Genomic DNA, 21317 nt, shown 5'->3' with positions numbered 1-21317 from the left:
GGCCAATTACCCCACTCTTCCGAGCCGTCCTGGTCCCTGCTCCACCCCCTCTACCCATCCGGGGAGGGCTGCAGACTACCACATGCCTCCTCCGATACATGTGGAGTCGCCAGCTGCTTCTTTTCACCTGACAGTGAGGAGTTTCGCCAGGGGGACGTAGTGTGTGGGAGGATCATGCTATCCCCCCTAGTTCCCCCTCCGCCCTGAACAGTCACCCCGACCGACCAGAGAAGGTGCTAGTGCAGCGACCAGGACTCACCCACATCCAGCTTCCCACCTGCAGACACGGCCAATTGTGTCTGTAGGGATGCCCGACCAAGCCGGAGGTAACACGGGGATTTTAACCAGGCCGCTACATCCACCAGACACCCTTCATCCTATTTCAACAGCCACCACAGGTGACCTTATGACCTCATTGAAAATCCTAAACCACTCTGGAAATTGGTCTAAGAGATTGTGTTCTCTGGGTGGCCGTCGGCTGTCCAGGTCCCGGTCTGAACTTAGCTGGATGGACAGCAGGTTGCTCATGATGGGGAGGCAGCGATGAGTTTTTAGGTGTATCCGATATCACCGTGTTGATGTTGTTCCTCATCTCATCTCTCAACTCATCATCAGCCGCTTCGCCGGGGTCGGGTCGCGGTGGCAGCAAGCTAAGCAGGGCACTCCAGACATCCCTCTCCCCAGCGACGCCCTCCAGCTCCTCCTGGGGGATCCCAAGGCGTTGCCAGGCCAGACTGGACATGTAGTCCCTCCAGCAAGTTCTGGGTCTACCCCGGGGTCTCCTCCCAGTTGGACGTACCCAGAAAACCTCCAAAGGAGGGCTCCCTGGAGGCATCCTAATTAGATGCCCGAACCACCTCAACTGGCTCCTTTCGACAGGAAGGAGCAGTGGCTCTACTCCGAGCTCCCTCCAGGTGTCCGAGCTCACCCTTTCAGTCACTACCCAAAGCTCACCACCATAGGTGATGGTTGGTGGTGTTGCTCCTACGACATCACAATTAATGTTGCTCCACGACCATCATTACAACGGACCAATCACGTTGTTGTGCTGCCGTGCCTTTGCGACTTTGGTCACCTTCCCCGAAGGTATACCTCTGTTAAGGTTACCCAGTAAAAAGGATGCTGGCAGACAACGGGAGCTGTCTCAGCTGACCTGAAGGGAGGAACAGGATGCGCCCAACTTGTAGGCAGCGTGTTTCTACAACCTACCTTTTAATTTTGAGCGCACTTTATTGGCTGTCTTCTTGATGTCAGCTGTGAGGTCCTCCAACTCTTGCTTGGTCTCTGCAAAGGGGGGAGGCGAGAGAGAGAGAATAAAGATGTGAAATACAGAAAACACATTTGTCGATCATATTTAACCAAATATGACTGAACCACAATGAGGCACCTCACTCGCATGTTGCCTCAGATCTTTCGTCAATCTGCTGAATGGTGCCCCCTGTTGTTGCATTAACCGTTGCTGCTTTATTCATGTAGCGATTTATTGGAGTTATTTATTTATTTATTTATTTAGTTGCTTCCAATTGCTATTTGTTTGTTCGTTGGACACACAGGTTGTGTTTTTCGATGTGGTCCGGCTTAGCATTGTAGAGCAACAGTGAAGTGGAGTCACGGTGTTGAGAAATTCTCTCAGCCGTGTTGCACCAGGATGACCGGCCTGTTTGTGAGGAACGCGCTCATGCGTATGCTGCGTCTGTGTGTGTGTGTGTGCGCATGTGTGTGTAATTGTGCGCATGTGAATGCATGTTTGAATGAGAAAGAGAAAGGGAGGGAGGAAGAGAGAGACAATGTATGTGTGTTTGTGTGTCTCAGCTGCATTGCTGGGCATGATTTATGACTGCTGCAGTGCCATTCAGCCACCAGAAACTAACCCGGCCCTCTCTCTCTCGCATTTTTTCTATGGGTCTCTCTTTCTTTCAGTCAGTCTGTTTGCCTCTTTCTTCTATCTTTCTGTGGCTCTCCCCCCCTCTTCTTCTGTGGTTATTTAACTATCGCCGTCTCTCACTGTCATTCTCTCTTATCCTTTTCCTCTCTAACCCCCTATCTCTTCCTTCTTTCTGCCTTTCTCTGTCTCTCTCCATTTATCCCTCTGTCTCTGTCATTCTTCACCCCCCCCGCTCTCTGTTCCTCTCTGTCTTCCTTCATCTCAACCTCTGAATCACCCTCATGCACAAACTCCGGTTTTATGCTCTCTCTCTCTCTCTCTCTTCTGACTCTACCCATCTACCCCTGCCCCCGCCGTCTTCTCTCCTCCATCCCCTCTTGCTTTCATCCCCTCCTCTCTGTTCTTCAGTCTCTCCTGCCCTCCTCATACCCCCCGCTCTCAATTCCCCCTGATAAATCACTCTCAAAATTACCCTCGTCCACACCCTCCCTCTCTCTTGCTCTCTCTGTCTTTCTGTCTGTCTCCCCCCGCTCTCTCTCTCTCTCTCTCTCTCTCTCTCTCTCTCTCTGTTAGTTGTATAATTGTTTAGAATTGCAAATGTGTCATCTGTCTGCCACTCTTAACTTTCCTCTTTTCTGTCTCTCTCTCGCTCTCTCTCTCGCTCTGTTCATCTTCAGTTTGGCTTCAGGTCACTCTATCCCTTCCCTGACCCTCCTCTTCCTTTTCTAAGAAACTGCCCCCTCCCACATTTCCTGGCCTATTAATGGTGTCTGGGCGGAGTTGTGAATATGAAAGGGCTGCATGGAAAGTCCAATGCCTCATCCATTTTATTCATATAATATAATATAATATAATATAATATAATATGGGAGAGTTTTCCTTTTTATTTTATTTTCATGAAACCGTTTTCTCTGTTTGAGGTTTAGTGTGGATGCGTGCAGCAGTTGGTGCAGATACTCTGGACCATTTGCAGGGCTATGGAGAAAGCGGGTGTTTTGCTTAAAGGTACATCAGCAGTAGCTTTATTTGAGTGTGATAAAGGGTGCCACGTAGCCCATTAATTAAAAGTGACAAGGGAGCGTTTCCTTGACATATTTAACTTTCAGATGTTCAGCTGAGTGACGAGATTTGCAGGAGGGAATTCGTTCAATGGAACTTGTGACATTTGTTTTTTTAATTTCTCCCCCTTTTTCTCCCTAATTGTACCCGGCCAATTACCCCCACTCTTCCAAGCTGTCTCGCTCGTTGCACCATCCCCTCTGCCGATACGGGGAGGGCTGCAGGCTACCACATGCCTCCTCCGATATATGTGGAGTCACCAGCCGCTTCTTTTAACCTGACAGTGGAGTTTTGCCAGGGGGATGTAGCGCGTGGGAGGATCACGCTATTCCCCCCAGTCCCCCCCCCCCCGAACAGGCGCTCCGACTTACCAGAAGAGGCGCTAGTGCAACAACCAGGACACACACCCACATCTGGCTTCCCGGCCGCAGACATGGCCAATTGTGTCTGTATGGACGCCCGACCAAGCCGGAGGTAACGCGAGGATTCCAACCTGCGACCCCCGTGTTGGTAGGCAACGGGATAGACCGTTACGCCACCCGGACGCCCTGGAACTTGTGACCTTTTGATGAAGGATGAGTCGCTCGGTCATATAGAAGTCATGCTGGATGTTCATAGTCCCAAAGTCTTCCTCTTCTGTTTCATGTTGCAGGATTGGGATAGGGGTGAGCTACTGATGGGAAGGCTCAAACTGGGAGGAATTCTTGGAAAAACCGAGTCGGGGAAACTGAACTAGAGGTGCCCCCCCCCCACTGGCTACTGAAGTGCCTTTGAGCAAAACCCTAACCATCGCTAAAGTAGAAACACTGGGAGAGGAGTGATGCTGCCAGCCGTTTACTGGGTCTGCCTCGACGGAAGAAAATGACACCCTGGATGGCGAGGTGACTCAAGGTGATTCACTTTTTAAATAAAGGCGGAGATAACTCACTGTACTGGGCAGCACCCAGCTGGGGAGACGCACAACATCCCTTCTCCCAGTAAGCTAACGGAGGCTGTGTTGTTTCTGTGTTGTTATCAACCCACACAGAAGCAAACACACAATTCTGTCACATGGGATTCGGCAGGTGAAAGGGGAGACTGAGTGACCGTGTGTGTTTGTGTGTTCAAGTTGTTACTGTAATGAACTGAATGCCACTCAGTATATTAGTGGTGTCAAGTGCTTAATCCTGCTATCGATTGGCAGAAGTCAGCTTGATGTGTGCGGTGTCACTGGATTCATATCTGTACAAAGACAACAACAACAACATCGAGGATAACGCCACACTCAATATGACGTCACAAAACAATTCACACACAAAAAAAGCAGTATAAATTATGCATACTAACATGTCATATAATGTCAAATTATGTGATATAGTGTCATACAATATAATGAAATACAATACAGAATATAATGAATGATAATGAAAAACTTCCATGGTCATCAGAAGGTAATGGTAGCGAGGGAGACAGATGGATAGAAATCACTCTCTCTCTCTCTCTCTCTCTCTCTCTCTCTCTCTCTCTCTCTCTCTCTCTCTCTCTCTCTCTCTCTCTCTCTCTCTTTCCCTCTATCTCTCCCTCTCTCTCTCTCCCTCTCTCTCTCTCTCTCTCTATCTCTCCCTCTCTCCCAGCATTAGCCTTTATGGCTAGCTGTGGTTTAGAGGCCATAGTGTCAGTTTGCCAGTGGGCGGGGCTGAGGGGAAACTACAACCGTAGCCTCGACAGCCACTACACTTCCCATGATGCATTATTCAGGAAGCGGAGGCTGGAATGCATTTTGTACAATGGGCTGGCTAGCAGGCAGCACTGCCGCAAAGAGGCTGACCCAGTAATAGAAGGAGGAGGAGAAAAACAGGTGGTGGAGTAGTTTCGCTGAATGTGAGAAACAAATATATAAACTGTTTTTTATTTCTAAAAAGTTCAAATAAAATTGTGTTGTTTTTTTCCCCCATGATTGTTCTGTATCAGTTTATAAAGTGCTTAACCATCTTGGAGTGGGAGTTTTACTGGCTTCTCTTTCTAAACCTATTAAACCCAATTTAACTTAATGTCATCCATTCTCGTGGTATTTTATGCTATTTTGGGCCTTTTATGTCTCTCCTTATATTTCTCTCTCCTTCAGGTATATTTTCCTCTGTTGTTTACCCTAAAATGAGTCTGTGTCTTATCGGGCATCCGAATACTGAAATGAAGCAAGTGGTTCCATCACAACAAATGTGATGTGGGAGATTTTCTGCAGCATCCATGACAAGGAGTGTTTGGGTTGGTTAATGGATTCGTGGCTCCTTTCCTACTTCCTCCCAGCAAGAAAACACAAGACCAGTGATGGCAGATGGAAAGACCAGATTCCCTGACCACAGTCCACTGAAATCTCCATTTGTATATGTCATTCATGCAGCCAAGCTTTTCAACAAACTGGAAAGGATAATAGTTGTCAGGAAGGGAACATCTGAACAGCGGCATGGTAGAAAAAGGATGCAAGTGTTGCTTGTTATGCCGGCCTGCTGGCGGCATCGATGCAAAGTGAGGAGGACCGTATAGATAAGCATATGCTGTATTATTTATAATGCTGCTGCTGTTGGATTTATATTGATGCCTTCAGGGTATCTGTGTATCTATCCACAATATTATAAATCCGTCTTCTTTCTTTTCTTTTCCTCTTGTGCATTGGTCCGACTATTCCCCCCAATTGTACTTGGCCTATTACCCCACTCTACGGAGCCTTCCTGGTCCCTGCTCCACCCTCTCTGCTGATCCAGGGAGGGCTGCAGACTACCACATGCCTCCTCCGGTATGTGGAGTCGCCAGCCGCTTCTTTTCACCTGACAGAGGAGTTTCACCAGGGAGGATGTAGCACATGGGAGAATCATGCTATTCCCTTCAGTTACCCCCTCCTCCGAACAGGCGCCCTGACTGACCAGAGGAGGCGCTAGTGCAGCGACCAGGATACATACCCACTTCCAGCTTCCCACCCGCAGACACAGCCAGTTGTGTCTGTAGGGACGCCTGCCCAAGCTGGAGTTAACATGGGGATTCGAACCAGAGATGCCCATGTTGGTATGCAATGGAATAGCCTACGCTACCTGGATGCCACCCCAAGTGTTGCTTGTTAAGGGTATGCTGGTGGTATCGATGCAAAGTGAGAAGAGACCATATAGATAAACATATGTTGTATTACTTATAATGCTGTTGCTGTAGGATTTACTATATTGATGCCTTCAGGGTATCTATGCATCTATTCACAATTGTATAAATCCTTATTCTTTCTTTTCTTTTCCTCTTGTACACTGGTTTGACTATTTTTATTTATTTATTTTTTATTGTTGGCTATAGAGCAGACCCTATTTTTTCTTTTTGGATCCCAATTAAGGAGTCAGTCGCATGGATTTTTACCGTCATTCTATCATTGAAAACATGAAATGGGCAATAAAAAAGGCCGTATGCATGCTTTCTGTGGGCGATCCCTTGTGGATTTATAGTGTTTCCTGTTGAACAGCAACATGATGATCAGTTGGCAAGGACGTTTGACCTCCCCAAGACATGCCCAACGGTACTTCTGAATTCTCCTTGACCTATGTGACATTTCCAAGTGCGGTCAAGCAAGGGTGAAAAGATGCATCTGGATCCTCCCAAGACAGACAGGAGCCCTACTAAGCAGATGTGGTGGAGCTGAGTGGAGGCTTTTTAAAAGAGACTTTCACTGGCTTTGCTGGGTTTGTTCTCTTTGGTTTGGACCATACAACAACCACACTCATACATCTGTCATATCAACACAACACTCAAATGCACACATCTGACTTCCACACCCCATTCAGCATCTGACTATGATTTCCTGCTCTTAAAATCTGGTCGCTATTTTGTTATGACTTGAACAAGTGGTCCTAACACGTGGCCTACAACAGATTTGAAAAAATTCAAGAAGTGGGTTAGGTGAGAGGGATGTAACTGTGATGGAGGAACTAACTCCTCCATAGATCATCAGTAGCTCATCCATTTGTTAAGCCGATGCTACGGGACCAATTCTGAATCTCACAGCACTCCTGCCACTGAGGGGTTTAAAGAGTTCAGTTTGGCTCACCAGCAACACAACCCCCGAATCAAGCTGCTGGGTCCCACGGCCGAGCCTTTAAGACCCGAGGCTAAGGAGGTGTTGGAGAGAACGACAGCAAATGTAAGAGCGCTATTACGTCGTAGTTCTAGCAAACAGTCATCTGGTGTTTGCACCAATCACCAACTTGTCACTTTGCCTAGGTTTTTCTCTTCTTCTTTTTTTTTGGACCCCCCACTTTTCGCCCCAATTGTACTTGGCCAGTTACCCCACTCTTCTGAGGCATCCCGGTCGCTGCTCCACTACTCTGCCGATCTGGGGAGGGTTGCAGACTACCACATGCTTCCTCCAATACATGTGGAGCCGCCAGCCGCTTCTTTTCACCTGACAGTGAGGAGTTTCACCAGGGGGACGTAGCGCATGGGAGGATCACGCTATTCCCCCCAGTCCCCCCCCTCTGGCCCAAACAGGCGCCCTGACTGACCAGAGGAGGCGCTAGTGCAGTGACCAGGACACATACCCACATCTGGCTTCCCACCCGCAGACACGGCCAATTGTGTCTGTAGGGACGCCCGACCAAGCTGGAGGTAACATGGGGATTTGGACCGCCGATGCCCGTTTCTGTAGGCAACGGAACAGACCGCCACGCCACCCGGAAGCCTGTACCTAGGTTTATATGGGGATCGCAGTCCATTCAGTGACAAACTTAAAGCCCCATATGTCAATTTGGAATCTGTTGAAAGGGCAGATCTCTTCCTCGCCATTTTTTTTCTTGTGGTGTTTGCCATTAACTTCCTGAGTCTAATCTACAGCGCATGATGTAGGGCTTCAGTCAGGCTATATAGAGGATTGTACAATACTATGCTGTCCTGGGATGCATCTCACAGAGGTCATACAATTAAGTTTTAATATTTTCAAAAATAGAATTCATCTGGCTTGGTCAGGCGTCCCTACAGACACAATTGGCCTTGTCTGGGGGTGGGAAGCCGGAAGTGGGTATGTGTCCTGGTTGCTGTACTAGCGCCTCCTCTGGTCGGTCAGGGCACCTGTTCAGGGGGGAGGGGGAAATGAGGGGAATAGCGTGATCCTCCCATGTGCTACGTCCCCCTGGTGAAACTTCTCACTGTCAGGTGAAAAGAAGTGGCTGGCAACTCCACATGAATCGGAGGAGACATGTGGTAGTCTGCAGCCCTCCCCGGATTGGCAGAGGGGGTGGAGCAGCGACCAGGACAGCTTGGAAGAATGGGGTAATTGGCCAAGAACAATTGGGGAGAAAAAGGGGGAAAAATAGAATTCATTCACTACATATTCACTTTGTGAAGTTTGATCTTTAATTTAATCTCCTCTGATATCTTCTCTCCTCCTCTCTATTTTCGTCTCCTTTACTCCCTTCTCTCCCCTACTCTCCAACCCTATTAGTTGTCCTAATTTCCTCATCAAATCTCATCTCATCTCATCTCATCTCGTCTCATCTCATCTCGTCTCCTCTCGTCCATAAAGACCTGAAAAACAATGCTTGCCTCAAACCTCTGTGCCCAACACTTCTTTGTGATTCGGGCTGGTCACGCACAGAAAGGCAGAAAGGCAAAGAAAAGGCAGAGAACATTCAGAGCATGTTTTAGACACACACATGTCAGACATCACTCACATGTATGCAGTGGTTAACCTTCCCCGCAGAGGTTAACCAGCCATCATGCAGTCTACCCCACGGTAACTACCTCCACAGGGGGCAAGGCCTTCAGGACCAGCATGCAGGGCAACACAGGGGAGAGCAGGAAAGAGAGAAAGAAAGAAAGAAAGCAGAAAAAGAAGGAAGGCAGGAAAACAGAAATAAAGTAACAATGGAGGGGCTGAAGAAGGCAGAAAAAAAGGAAAAAAGCATTCAACATTTTGACATGCAGCAACAAAACATAAGAGAAAAACAGTAACATGCATGAATGTAAAAATGAAATGGCAGCATAGCATGCAAAGCTAGCACAAAAACAGGTCAAATCAAATTAAGGTTGGCAGACTGTCAGATGCATACTGTTGGGATGAACAGCTCGCAGGTCGCTTGTGTTTAACTTGTCACGTCCTTGTGTCTGATCATAAGTACATGTTTAATAACTCGGGGTCTGTACATTAGTTGTTTGTAGGTTAGGTAGCTGTGTCTGTGTGTGTGTGTGTGCTTGTATATGTGCCTCGCGGTGCGTGCTATATTTCAGGTTGGATTATTGACGTCATAGAGGAGTGGGCTACTCAGCGGACGTTTTGCCACTAAATTCAGGTCTCATCCTCACCTGCGTGACATCTAGCTGGCACACTCGCTCCGTGATAAGCCTCCCTTCAAGCTCTCTGTCTCAGCTTATGAGACGCTGTATCAACGCTTAGTGTGATTGAAATTCGTCCTCATGAGGAGGGGATAAAACCCTCAAAATGATTCAGTCCTATTTATCAACAGTGTGAGATATATTTTTATCTCTGAAAATGTCCTATATATCTGAAAGATTGTGTGTATGTAGCTTTGTAGATACGCATGTACGTAATGTACTGATGTTCAAGACAAATCCTCCCAAGTGTTCATTAAATTTCTATGCTGCATTCCATCATATTCTCTTGTTGGGGCACTCACTTCTTTTTTTTCAAATTTCCCCCCTTTTTCTCTCCAGTTGTATCCCGCCAATTACCCCTCTCTTCCGAGCCGTCCTGGTCGCTGCTCCACCCCCTCTGCCGATCCGGGGAGGGCTGCAGACTACCACATGCCTCCTCCGATACATGTGGAGTCGCCAAGCCTCTTCTTTTCACCTGACAGTGAGGAGTTTAACCAGGGGGACGTAGCGCGTGGGAGGATCACGCTATTCCCCCCAGTTCTCCCTCCCCCCCCGAACAGGCACCCCGACCAACCAGAGGAGGCGCTAGTGCAGCGACCAGGATACATCGTGCTTCCCACCTGCAGACATGGCCAATTGTGTCTGCAGGGACGCCTGACCAAACCAGAGGTAACATGGGGATTCGAACCGGCGATCCCTGTGTTGGTAGGCAACGGAATAGACCGCCACACCACCCGGACGCCCCTGGCACTCATTTATTATGTGCATGTGGTTTTGTTAATGAAGGACTGAGTTTATTCAGCTCTTGGGATCACTGGAAGTCATTGTGATCATGACCATCATCTAAATAACTTACAAGTGACTACAGGGGATGTCTGTTTCAAGGAAATCCTCTTTAGCACCTGACAAGGCCATGGCAGTTACACAGAGCATCCAAAGAAGGAGATTTACTCATCCTAAAGTTACCCAGTTTCAGATATTTATCTAACGGTGTATGCACAGAGGCACCAGGGACCCAGGAACACCAACTTTTAACAAGAGAGTCCTCTTTTCAAGTCCCCAGACCGGCTGGAGTAGTCTGAGGCGGTGAAGGGGAATATGAATGAATTAATCAAAGACATTATAACAGGAATCTTATAAGAAATGAATGCATAATCAAGCCTTAGCATTAGCTTTAGGCTGTACCTTAACTCCCCAAGGTCAGTTGATTATAAATTAAGTTTACATGCCCGTACGTTCAACTTCCTGCCACTAAATACTGCATAATGCATGCTGTAGTCCCACATCCTACACTTTATGAAGTTAAAGGGGTTTAAGGATCCAGGACAGGGTTAAGAGACTGCATAGTGCCCATCAGAGACCACTACAAGCCCCCTCACAAAGGGTCCATGAACCCAGATGGTAGTTCAACAAAGCTCTAACAAATGTATTTTTTTTTCCTTGTGAGGATGCCCTGATGAACACTGTTTTAAAAAAATGAAGTTTTTTTGTGTCAGCACAGTCTCAAAGTGGCACCAGACACCTTTTTACTTTGGCATATCATCATTAAATTCATTTTGTCCTCATAGTGTGATGCCTGCAGGAGAATGGCACCATCACCTTTCACATCAGTTACCTAAAGCCTGGTTTCCACTATGCATTTTAAGTCCCGTCGGACACAAAACCTCCCTGGAAATATCGTGACTGCTTCATGGCACACATATAAGTACAACAATTTCACTTTACCTCATCTGTGAACATAGCTCCTCTTCTTCCATGACAGTCTTTTGAACTATGGCTTGCAAATAAATGCACGTATCTCATTGCTACGCTATGAAGAAAAAGAAAATCCCCTGGGTTGTGCAAAAAGTTACCTGCCGCTGCTCTCTTGAATGTATGTTTTGTGATATGTATGATCTTATGATCTACTGTCTATTTGTAGAGTGATATATTTAGCCTGCTGACCATATATATATATATACACACACACACTGACTGAAATGTAAGGTTTATGATTTATATGTAGGTAGTCTGCTCTACATATGAAAGGTAATATATAGTATTGTCTTTATCTGTAGACCGATATGCAAAGTCTATGATGTACAATTGTATGATCATAGCACCTTATGCAATGTCCTGTGATCCCTGCACAATATGTGTCAGAGTGTACTGCAGTATTTCGTTAAGTCTGCCTGGTCCCTACCATGTCCCAGAAAGGTTGAATCAGTTCATCTGGACCCAACGTTTATTGAGAGAAACGTTTCATCACTCATCTAAGTGACCTCTTCAGTCCCAATATAGTGGCATAACGACTGAAACTAACAATCAGGTTTCATATGCAAATTGCCATGACCACTAACTAGAGTTTCAGAGGCCATGTGTGCTATTCACGGAGGATTTGGGAATAGTTGGAATCACAGCATTGTAAGATGGGGACAGAAGTACTATTAGCCCCCCCCCCCCCCCGTTCAGGGATGGTCGTTCCCTCTTCACATAGATGGCCACTTTGATTTCCCATTCAAACCAGCGTTCCTCCCTATCAAGGACGTGCACATCCTCATCCTTGAAGGAGGATGTGCACATGGATGGGATGGGAGGAAGGAAGTGTGTGTTAGTATGTACCATGCTTCAATAGTCGTCTTTTAGAGATTGTGTGTGTGCATGTGTGTTTGTGTGTGAGTGTGTTAGAGAGGTGGAGGCTTACTTTCGTCAGGGTTGGGTGCGGCCAGAATGGCGCTGTGCTGCTTCTTGACCTGCTCCACGTCTTCCGACAGCTTCTCTATACAGCCCCGGATCTCCTCCACCTATAGACAGAAAGCAATTTAGCAAGATTTAAATTGATAGCGCCATGTGACAGTAATAAGTATTAACACTCTTCAGCATCCGCTCTCTATCTGCTGCTGCTAAGCTGTTGTCACCCCGGCAGGATAAGTATTCTGTCAGTATCCTCTTTGGAGGACTATTTCTCTCTGAAGTAAGATGAAAGACCTTCACATTTACTAAATAATGATCGTAATTATAATCACAGTAAACATGTTTTCTATCAAACATGTCGTATCAGGAATCAGGGGGAGAACTAAGGGTTTCAGCACAGCGGCGGGGAATTCTCTGGGCCTTCAACAGCTTCAGAGAAGGCCTTATACAGCCTAAGGTGGAGAAAGAAAAACCTGTCTCGTGCCATCTGATCCATTAAATCTGTTTGCTTATATGTTGTTAACAGGCTATATTACATGGCAGCTCATCCCGCATTTATGTGGTATGCTGTGAGGGATATTCGCTTTTTAGTCATTAACGGCGGTGAAGGAGAAATTAGGTATTAATATTTTTTCATGTCAGAAGAAAAATTGAGCGGATGGAACTTTTTTTCCCCCTCTGACGTCCCGCAGGGGAAGTATCTAGATCGGCTCCTCCCTTCCAGGGCTTCAGCGTATCAACAGAAAACCCTGGGAATTAAATGACTGATAGCTTGATTTTGGACTGACAGTTTGATCAACCAATTAGATTTGGATTTGCTGCCTGTGGGACTGCGTTTTCAGATGTTCCCAGGTTTAGGGGGAGGGAATGATCCCATGGGCTTTTTTTTTTTTTAACACATTATTATTTATACTCGTGCCCTAAATTTGGTGATATTTCTAGGTGCAGCAAATGAAACAGAATGCAAAACTTTCTCCACATATCTTTTGGGCTTAGCTGTCTTCTTCTCTGGATTGCCCAAACAAACAAAACTGCTAGATGAGATGTGCCGAAAGGAGTGGCACCAACCCGATGGAGTTTTACTTCACTAATAGTGTGCACTGTGTTTAGGTAGAAGGATGCTCCCATAGATTTAATTGATTACACAGTGGCGCATCATGATGAATTTGAATAAATGACATTCTATAACGCTGCCCTAGTCTGAGGACACAAAGTGCTATACAATGAAATGACTGCATCACATTACAGTGTGGGTGGCCCCAGTGGGAATCAACCCCCTAACCATAGTAGTGCCATGCTCAAGGCATTAGATGCCATAACACCAGGCACTTTACTGGATGAGCTACATTGGACCACTTTGAAATGTGAAAATCATGCCTTACACATTGTTGATGGCTACATATCACACCTGTCTAACTTACAAATACAACTTTTTACTTTCAGCTTTTAAAGACATTTTGGCTCAAGAATATGTACTTTTCAGGGGGCATCCGGGTAGCATAGCAGTGTATTCCGTTGCCTACCAACACGGGGATCGGCGGTTCGAATCCCTGTGTTACCGCCAGTTTGGTCGGGCGTCCCTACAGACACAATTGGCTGTGTCTGCGGGTGGGAAGCCGGATGTGGGTATGTGTCCTGGTCGTAGCAGTAGTGCCTCCTCTGATTGGTCGGGGCGCCTGTTTGGGGGGGCGGGGAACTGGGGGGAATAGTGTGATCCTCCCACGCGCTACGTCCCCCTGGTGAAACACCTCAATGTCAGGTGAAAAGAAGCGGCTGGCAACTTCATGTGCCCTACCTGGATCGGCAGAAGGGGTGGAGCAGCGACTGGGATGGCTCGGAAGAGTGGGGTAATTGGCCGTATACAATTGGGGAGAAAAAGAGGGAAAAAAGCCAAAAAGAATATGTACTCTTCAACATTTTACAGAACAGGATATTTACTACGCCATTTTGCCTGGCTGGGGGATGGGGGTCTGCATTTTTTATGAGCAGCAAAGGGAACTTTTTGCTCAAATCTGGGGGGAGGCTGTGCAGGAAACGTAGATGGGGGATCTATGCTGACATTAACTCATGCTACAAGAGGATGCATAGAGGCATCCTCTGCAATGTTCTCAATTAAGCACAAAATCTTTTGCAAAGATGACAAAAAAAATGTATTCCTTTCTTTCCTAAACCTGCAGCAGTTCAGCAACTTTGGGATGCCATTCCCTGAAACAGCCTTCTCAAGACTAGCAGACAGCTACGGCCTTCATTTCAACCCGAGAAGGCTAAAAACTGAGTTCTCTGGGATGTCCTTCATATTAAGTGTGATTTCAGGGACTGAACCCATCTGACCTTCTCTCTTCCTTCATCATGGAGGACTGAATGCACCAGCTTTACGCACTAACAAGTTTAGTTTGAATGATGCCACCGCATCTGTTGAAAAATTATTTCCTGCAAGCCTTCTGGGCTTTTGACAATCTGCATTGGTTTCCATGCCTGTGGAAAAGCAGCCTCTTTTGGACTTGAGAGGTGAAGATAGACTAGATGATCGGCTCATTGAACGGTTCATCTAGAAAGACAGGAGGATGGATTTCATCTTCAAATGAACGGCACTGCCGAGTTAAAACTGTACATCTTCTTCTATGGCGGTAGAAGTTAAAACTATAATCTATTTTTTAGGATTTTGCATGTACTCGTGAAAACATTTTTTTGAAGAAAATTTGTTAACAAATGCCAGACTAAAAAGTAAAAAGTATTAAAGATCAGCTATTGAAAGGGTGTATTTCCCTTCTTCTGAGAGAAGCTGCTCATAATGCCATAGACATCCAGCAACTGAGCTAAGCTTGGCTAAGTGTATCATTAAACATATCTTCAAACTACACACACAGACATAAAAATGGTATTCACGATTTTTTCTGAGTGTGTGTGTGTGTGTGTGTATATACACTACCGTTCAAAAGTTTGGGATCACCCAAACAATTTTGTGTTTTCCATGAAAAGTCACACTTATTCACCACCATATGTTGTGAAATGAATAGAAAATAGAGTCAAGACATTGACAAGGTTAGAAATAATGATTTGTATTTGAAATAAGATTTTTTTTACATCAAACTTTGCTTTCGTCAAAGAATCCTCCATTTGCAGCAATTACAGCATTGCAGACCTTTGGCATTCTAGCTGTTAATTTGTTGAGGTAATCTGGAGAAATTGCACCCCACGCTTCCAGAAGCAGCTCCCACAAGTTGGATTGGTTGGATGGGCACTTCTTTGAGCAGATTGAGTTTCTGGAGCATCACATTTGTGGGGTCAATTAAACGCTCAAAATGGCCAGAAAAAGAGAACTTTCATCTGAAACTCGACAGTCTATTCTTGTTCTTAGAAATGAACAAACAAACAGGCTCTAACCAGAGTAGAAAAAGAAGTGGGAGGCCGCGTTGCACAACTGAGCAAGAAGATAAGTACATTAGAGTCTCTAGTTTGAGAAACAGACGCCTCACAGGTCCCCAACTGGCATCTTCATTAAATAGTACCTGTTAGAGCCTGTTTGTGCTGTCCTCTGAAGGGAGTAGTACACACCGGTGTAGGAAATCTTCAATTTCTTAGCAATTTCTCGCATGGAATAGCCTTCATTTCTAAGAACAAGAATAGACTGTCGAGTTTCAGATGAAAGTTCTCTTTTTCTGGCCATTTTGAGCGTTTAATTGACCCCACAAATGTGATGCTCCAGAAACTCAATCTGCTCAAAGAAGTGCCCATCCGACCAATCCAACTTGTGGGAGCTGCTTCTGGAAGCGTGGGGTGCAATTTCTCCAGATTACCTCAACAAATTAACAGCTAGAATGCCAAAGGTCTGCAATGCTGTAATTGCTGCAAATGGAGGATTCTTTGACGAAAGCAAAGTTTGATGTAAAAAAAATCTTATTTCAAATACAAATCATTATTTCTAACCTTGTCAATGTCTTGACTCTATTTTCTATTCATTTCACAACATATGGTGGTGAATAAGTGTGACTTTTCATGGAAAACACGAAATTGTTTGGGTGATCCCAAACTTTTGAACGGTAGTGTATATATATATATACAGTGCATCCGGAAAGTATTCACACCCCTTCACTTTCCCCACATTTTGTTATGTTACGGCCTAAATGGATCGTAAATGGATTAAATTCCCTTTTTTTCATCAATCTACATACAATACCCCATAATCACAAAGTGAAAAATGTTTTGTAGAAATCTTTGCAAATTTATTAAAAATAAAAAACTGAAATATTGCATGTACATAAGTATTCACACCCTTTGCTATGACACTCAAAATTGAGCTCAGGTTCATCCTGTTTCCACTGATCATCCTTGAGATGTTTCTACATCTTGATTGGAGTCCACCTGTAGTAAATTCAATGGATTGGACATGATTTGGAAAGGCACACAACTGTCTATATAAGGTCCCACTGTTGACAGTGCATGTCAGAGCAGAAACCAAGCCATGAAGTCAAAGGAATTGTCTGTGGACCTCCGAGACAGGATTGTATCGAGGCACAGATCTGGGGAAGGGTACAAAAAAAATTCTACAGCTTTGAAGGTCCCGAAGAGCACAGTGGTCTCCATCATTCGTAAATGGAAGAAGTTTGGATCCACCAGGACTCTTCCTAGAGCTGGCCCCCCAGCCAAACTGAGCAATCGGGGGAGAAGGGCCTTGGTCAGGGAGGTGACCAAGAACCCGATGGTCACTCTGACAGAGCTCCAGCGTTCCTCTGTGGAGATGAGAGAACCTTCCAGAAGGACAACCATCTCTGCAGCACTCCACCATTCAGGCCTTTGTGGTAGAGTGACCAGACGGAAGCCTCTGCTCAGTAAAAGGCACATGACAGCCCACTTGGACTTTGCCAGAAAGCACCTAAAGGACTCTCAGACCGTGGGAAACAAGATTCTCTGGTCTGATGAAACCAAGATTGAACTCTTTGGCCTGAATGCCAAACGTCACGTCTAGAGGAAACCAGGCACCTCTCATCACCTTGCTAATACCATCCCTACAGTGAAGCATGGTGGTGGCAGCATCGTGCTGTGGGGATGTTTTTCAGCGGCAGGAACTGGGAGACTAGTCAGGATCGAGGGAAAGATGAATGGAGCAAAGTACAGAGAGATCCTTGATGCAAACCTGCTCCAGAGCGCTCAGGACCTCAGACTGGGGCAAAGGTTTACCTTTCAACATGACAACGACCCTAAGCACACAGCCAAGACAATACTTTCTGGATGCACTGTATATATAGTAAAAACCCAGAAACCGGAGTATTCCTTTAATCAGAGCAGTGGCAATTGCTGTGGCCGTAGCGATATTTTTACAAGAGGTTCAATGAAAATGTGTTATTCTATTTTCTTCTACTGTAGAAGAAGATGGAGGGAGAGCGAGAAAGAGTTAGAGGGTAGAAAGGGTGTGAGAAAATAGATGAAGCACTAAAGAACTGATGAGGAATCAGTTTTAAAACTTCCGACCCTCAGATGGAGGTTAAAGAATCTGTTGCCAAATGTGTGTGTGTGTGTGTGTGTGTCTTTGTGAGTCTGCCAGTCAATGTTTGATGATTGAGGAATCTCGTCCACCATCCACAGTGGTTTCCTGGTTCACCCCCCCCCCCTCTCAAGTTACGTCCACAATTATGAGGATGAGAGGACGGATGGACAGAAAGACGGAATTGTGGACGTAACTTGATATGTACAACTTGAAATGTTTCACCCGTTTGCTGGTAGCTGCAGGTGAAAGTTTGTCGACAGTTCTGTGCATGTCGTTGAGATTTATCCATGGTAAATCTTGCAGGCACCGCGAAAAATACGCCATTGTCAATAGCACACGCCAACAAACAGGAAACTGGTATGACCGCGGCAGTAGAAACCGGAAGTCAGTGGACTACAGTTATGTACATAGTCGATTGCGGTGTGAAACAGGTTTTTAAAGGTTTTGAATCACTGCAACCACGAGAGGTCCTTGATCATACAGTCATACCTGTCCACAGACATTATTAGCCTGACAGGCCCCGTAGTATGGGGGATTAACAGCGGACACATACACGCACACACGGACAGAAAAACCAGTGTTTTTCCTGCCATTATAAGACTTTTGCGAAGCATCCAAGTCGATTGAACGGGAACAATGGAAAAAAATAAGTTTTAATATGCAGCGCTCAAGCTAAACGAAACCCTGTTAGCCTGTGGATGTGCAGCCTCCTAGGCAGACCATCGCACAAATGCGACCAAGTCTCATATGAACTTGCACTGTCCACAAAGAAAAGGTTTTCTATATAGCCATTCTGGTCTGACCCTAACCGTGTCTTTATTTTCAGAATGAGGATGGGGAAACCGTTTAAGCTCACATATGCGAATATGCAACACTTGCTGTTTTGACCGGAACCTAGAGGAAGTTGTTCCTTTATAACTTAAGCACTTTATGGATTGTCAAATTTATTTTAATAACTTCTGATCATGTTGCCGCCCGATTGAGAGCAGCGCTGGTCACGTGAGTTAGAGAGTGAAAGAAGAGAGAGAGAGAGAGAGACGGTAGCAAGAACAAACGTTTTCAAAGGTTTTGAAACACCACAACCATGAGAGGTTCTTCATCATACTCTCATAAATGTGAAATGTGCACCAAAAATATTAGACTGAAAGGTCCAGTAGTAGTATGCGAGATTAGCCGCGGACAGGCAGGGCGCAAATGGGTGTGGAAAAGGGGCAGGGCAGGGACACACACACACACACACACACACACACACACACACACACACACACACACACACACACACAAAATGCCCTCCAGGCTGTCCACCTGGTGGAGATAATGAGTCAGGATAAAACAGGACTTCAAAATGTCTCACTGCTTCCTCTTGATTCTTTGATAAGTTAGAAACGCCTCAGTCTCTCCTGAATACAATTTAGATAACGGCATCTTTTAAAAACAACTCCGTGGAAGGAAGCTTAAGAGACCATGAAGAAATGTTGAGTGATGTAAAATTCAGAATAAGCGTCAACCTGGGTGATTTGTCTCTTATACAACAGTCGCTTCCCTGACATCGAGGGTCTTTCAAGGCTTCTGTAAATGGAAAGTGGAAAACGGTCTTGTCTGTCTGTCTGTCTGTCTGTCTGTCTGTCTGTCCGTCAGTCTCCTATTTATGTAACCAGTTACCTCGACTAGGAGTCTTTCTGTCTCTGATTATGTGCTTAACTTTTCTGGCTGCATTTTTTTTAAATTTCTCCCCCTTTTTCTCCCCAATTGTACCCGGCCAATTACCCCACTCTTCAGAGCCGTCCCGGTCGCTGCTCCACCCCCTTTGCCGATCTGGGGAGGGCTGCAGGCTACCACATGCTTCCTCCAATACATGTGGAGTCACCAGCCGCTTCTTTTCACCTGACATTGAGGAGTTTCACCAGGAGGGCGTAGTGCGCGGGAGGATCATGCTATTCCCCCCAGTTCCCCCTCCCCACCTAACAGGCGCCCCAACCGACCAGAGGAGGCGCTAGTGCTGCCACCAGGACACATACTGACATCCGGCTTCCCACCCGCAGACACGGCCAATTGTGTCTGTTGGGACACCCGACCAAGCCGGAGGTAACACGGGGATTCGAACCCCAGCAATCCCTGTGTTGGTAGGCAACAGACCGCTGCACTACCCGGACGCCCTGGATGCATTTTGTCTAGACAGCTATCTATCTATCTATCTATCTATCTATCTATCTATCTATCTATCTATCTATCTATCTATCTATCCAACATTTAAACCACAGTATCACAATAAGCTAACACTGCATACACTCTCAGGCACAAGCTCTCTCTCTCTCTCTCTCTCTCTCTCTCTCTCTCTCTCTCTCTCTCTCTCTCTCTCTCTCTCTCTCTCTCTCTCTCTCACTCACTCTCACACACACACAAACGCGCGCGTGTGTGATTGTGATCCTCCCTATCACTGTAACCACGCTGATAGACACAAAGTAAAAGTAACAGTTATCAGTTGACACGATACCTTTGGATTACGTTACATTTAGAAAGTAACTCAACCTGAAAGTAACAAAAAGTAATGGTGTGAAATCACTGCAGTTCCCAATGCGACTCATTATTTTGAACATTATACAGTGTAAAATCAAACTCTTCTTCTCCCACTCCAATCAGCTATGTATATATGCAGTCTTGACCGTCCTCTGCAACACTGAATCTGTTCTATTCTCTGTATGCACATTATGTTTATCTGTGCTCTTCACTGTAACATCTGCTGCGTTGTCTTCCTCTTCACAGTAAACACTGTATCCCCATTCTCCACTGTGACTCCCAATCTACAGTAGCTGTATTGTTAAGTCATCCGTCTCGTGCAACAGAAATGCTCCAGTTATAATCAGTGCTGCTGAAGCATCTGAATTGCACCCTATGCATGCCACTTTGACATGGTCTGTCTCTTTATGCTTTGAGTCAATCAGTTTTACATATACTTGTGCAAACACAGCCCTTACTTTTTTTTTGCAAAAACATTGAGAATTTTTTTTTATTCATTATCAGAAAAAAAAGCAAAAATCAATGCAACAGAAGAAGAAAAGGAGCCAATTTTTTAAAGAAAGAAGAAGCAAGCCACTTTATTTTGCCATTGTGCAGGTTACTGTTGTGTCTGTCTGCCTTAATACATTCAATTAGACCGATAGACATAGCGAATTAAATCATACTCGTGACACAGACGTATTCAACCCTGCTCTCTTTATCAGAAGAACTCCCACAATGCGTCTTCTGATGATGTCCTCACTACGTGTACTGACAGCTGTCAAACAGCTAACCAATACATGACATCCCCCTTTTCATTGGAAACAAACTTACAATTTACAAAACAGTTGTCAACATTGGCATTGCAAAAAAAATATTTTTTCTGCTCACAGAAATCTTACAAACCTGTGTTAACATCAACTATTTATTGTCTACCCATCAACATCGCCCATACAGTTTATGCACATATCAGGTTGTGACACTTTCTAACGGATGGTTTTTTTGAGGTTCTTGTTGTCTTGGTTATGTCTAGCATGTTAGTGTCAGTGGTTACTGTCTGTGTCACAGTGGTACGTGTATCAAAGTGTCCTCTCTTCCCTTTGTCTCCTCTTGCTCACAGATCGACTGTTGGTCCATTGGTTCCGCATCTTTTAACAAATGTAGTGTAGCGTGCTCACTCTGGAGATTCTCCAACTACTTGATTCCCTGTCTTATTTATGACTTGGTGGGGTGTCGCATTGAAAGCGGTAGTGAACTTGTCCACTTTTTCCTGACGTACTAGAACTGTATCGCCTATGTCCACCTCTGAATACGGTGCTCTTCGCCATTCATCTGCGTACAGTTTGGACTTGCCCTTCTGTTCCGTGTCCCGGTCACACA

At 45.5% G+C, this 21317-nt stretch overlaps 1 protein-coding gene across 1 annotated transcript in view; it reads right to left on the bottom strand.

Moving 5' to 3' along the window:
* Positions 1–21317, bottom strand: part of stx1b (syntaxin 1B) — a 129110-nt gene that overhangs the window by 29760 nt on the left and 78033 nt on the right. Inside the window, exons 3-4 of the mRNA XM_056288371.1 lie at positions 11967–12066; positions 1210–1284 (exon numbers count right to left, since the gene is read on the bottom strand). Of these exons, the coding sequence (XP_056144346.1) occupies positions 1210–1284; positions 11967–12066 (175 nt within the window). The remainder of the gene's footprint in view (positions 1–1209; positions 1285–11966; positions 12067–21317) is intronic.

This window comes from Lampris incognitus, chromosome 10 (assembly GCF_029633865.1).
Source record: "Lampris incognitus isolate fLamInc1 chromosome 10, fLamInc1.hap2, whole genome shotgun sequence".
Taxonomy (NCBI): domain Eukaryota; kingdom Metazoa; phylum Chordata; class Actinopteri; order Lampriformes; family Lampridae; genus Lampris; species Lampris incognitus.
The sequence above is the reverse complement of the archived record's forward strand: the minus strand, read 5'-3'. Positions and strand labels throughout refer to the sequence as shown.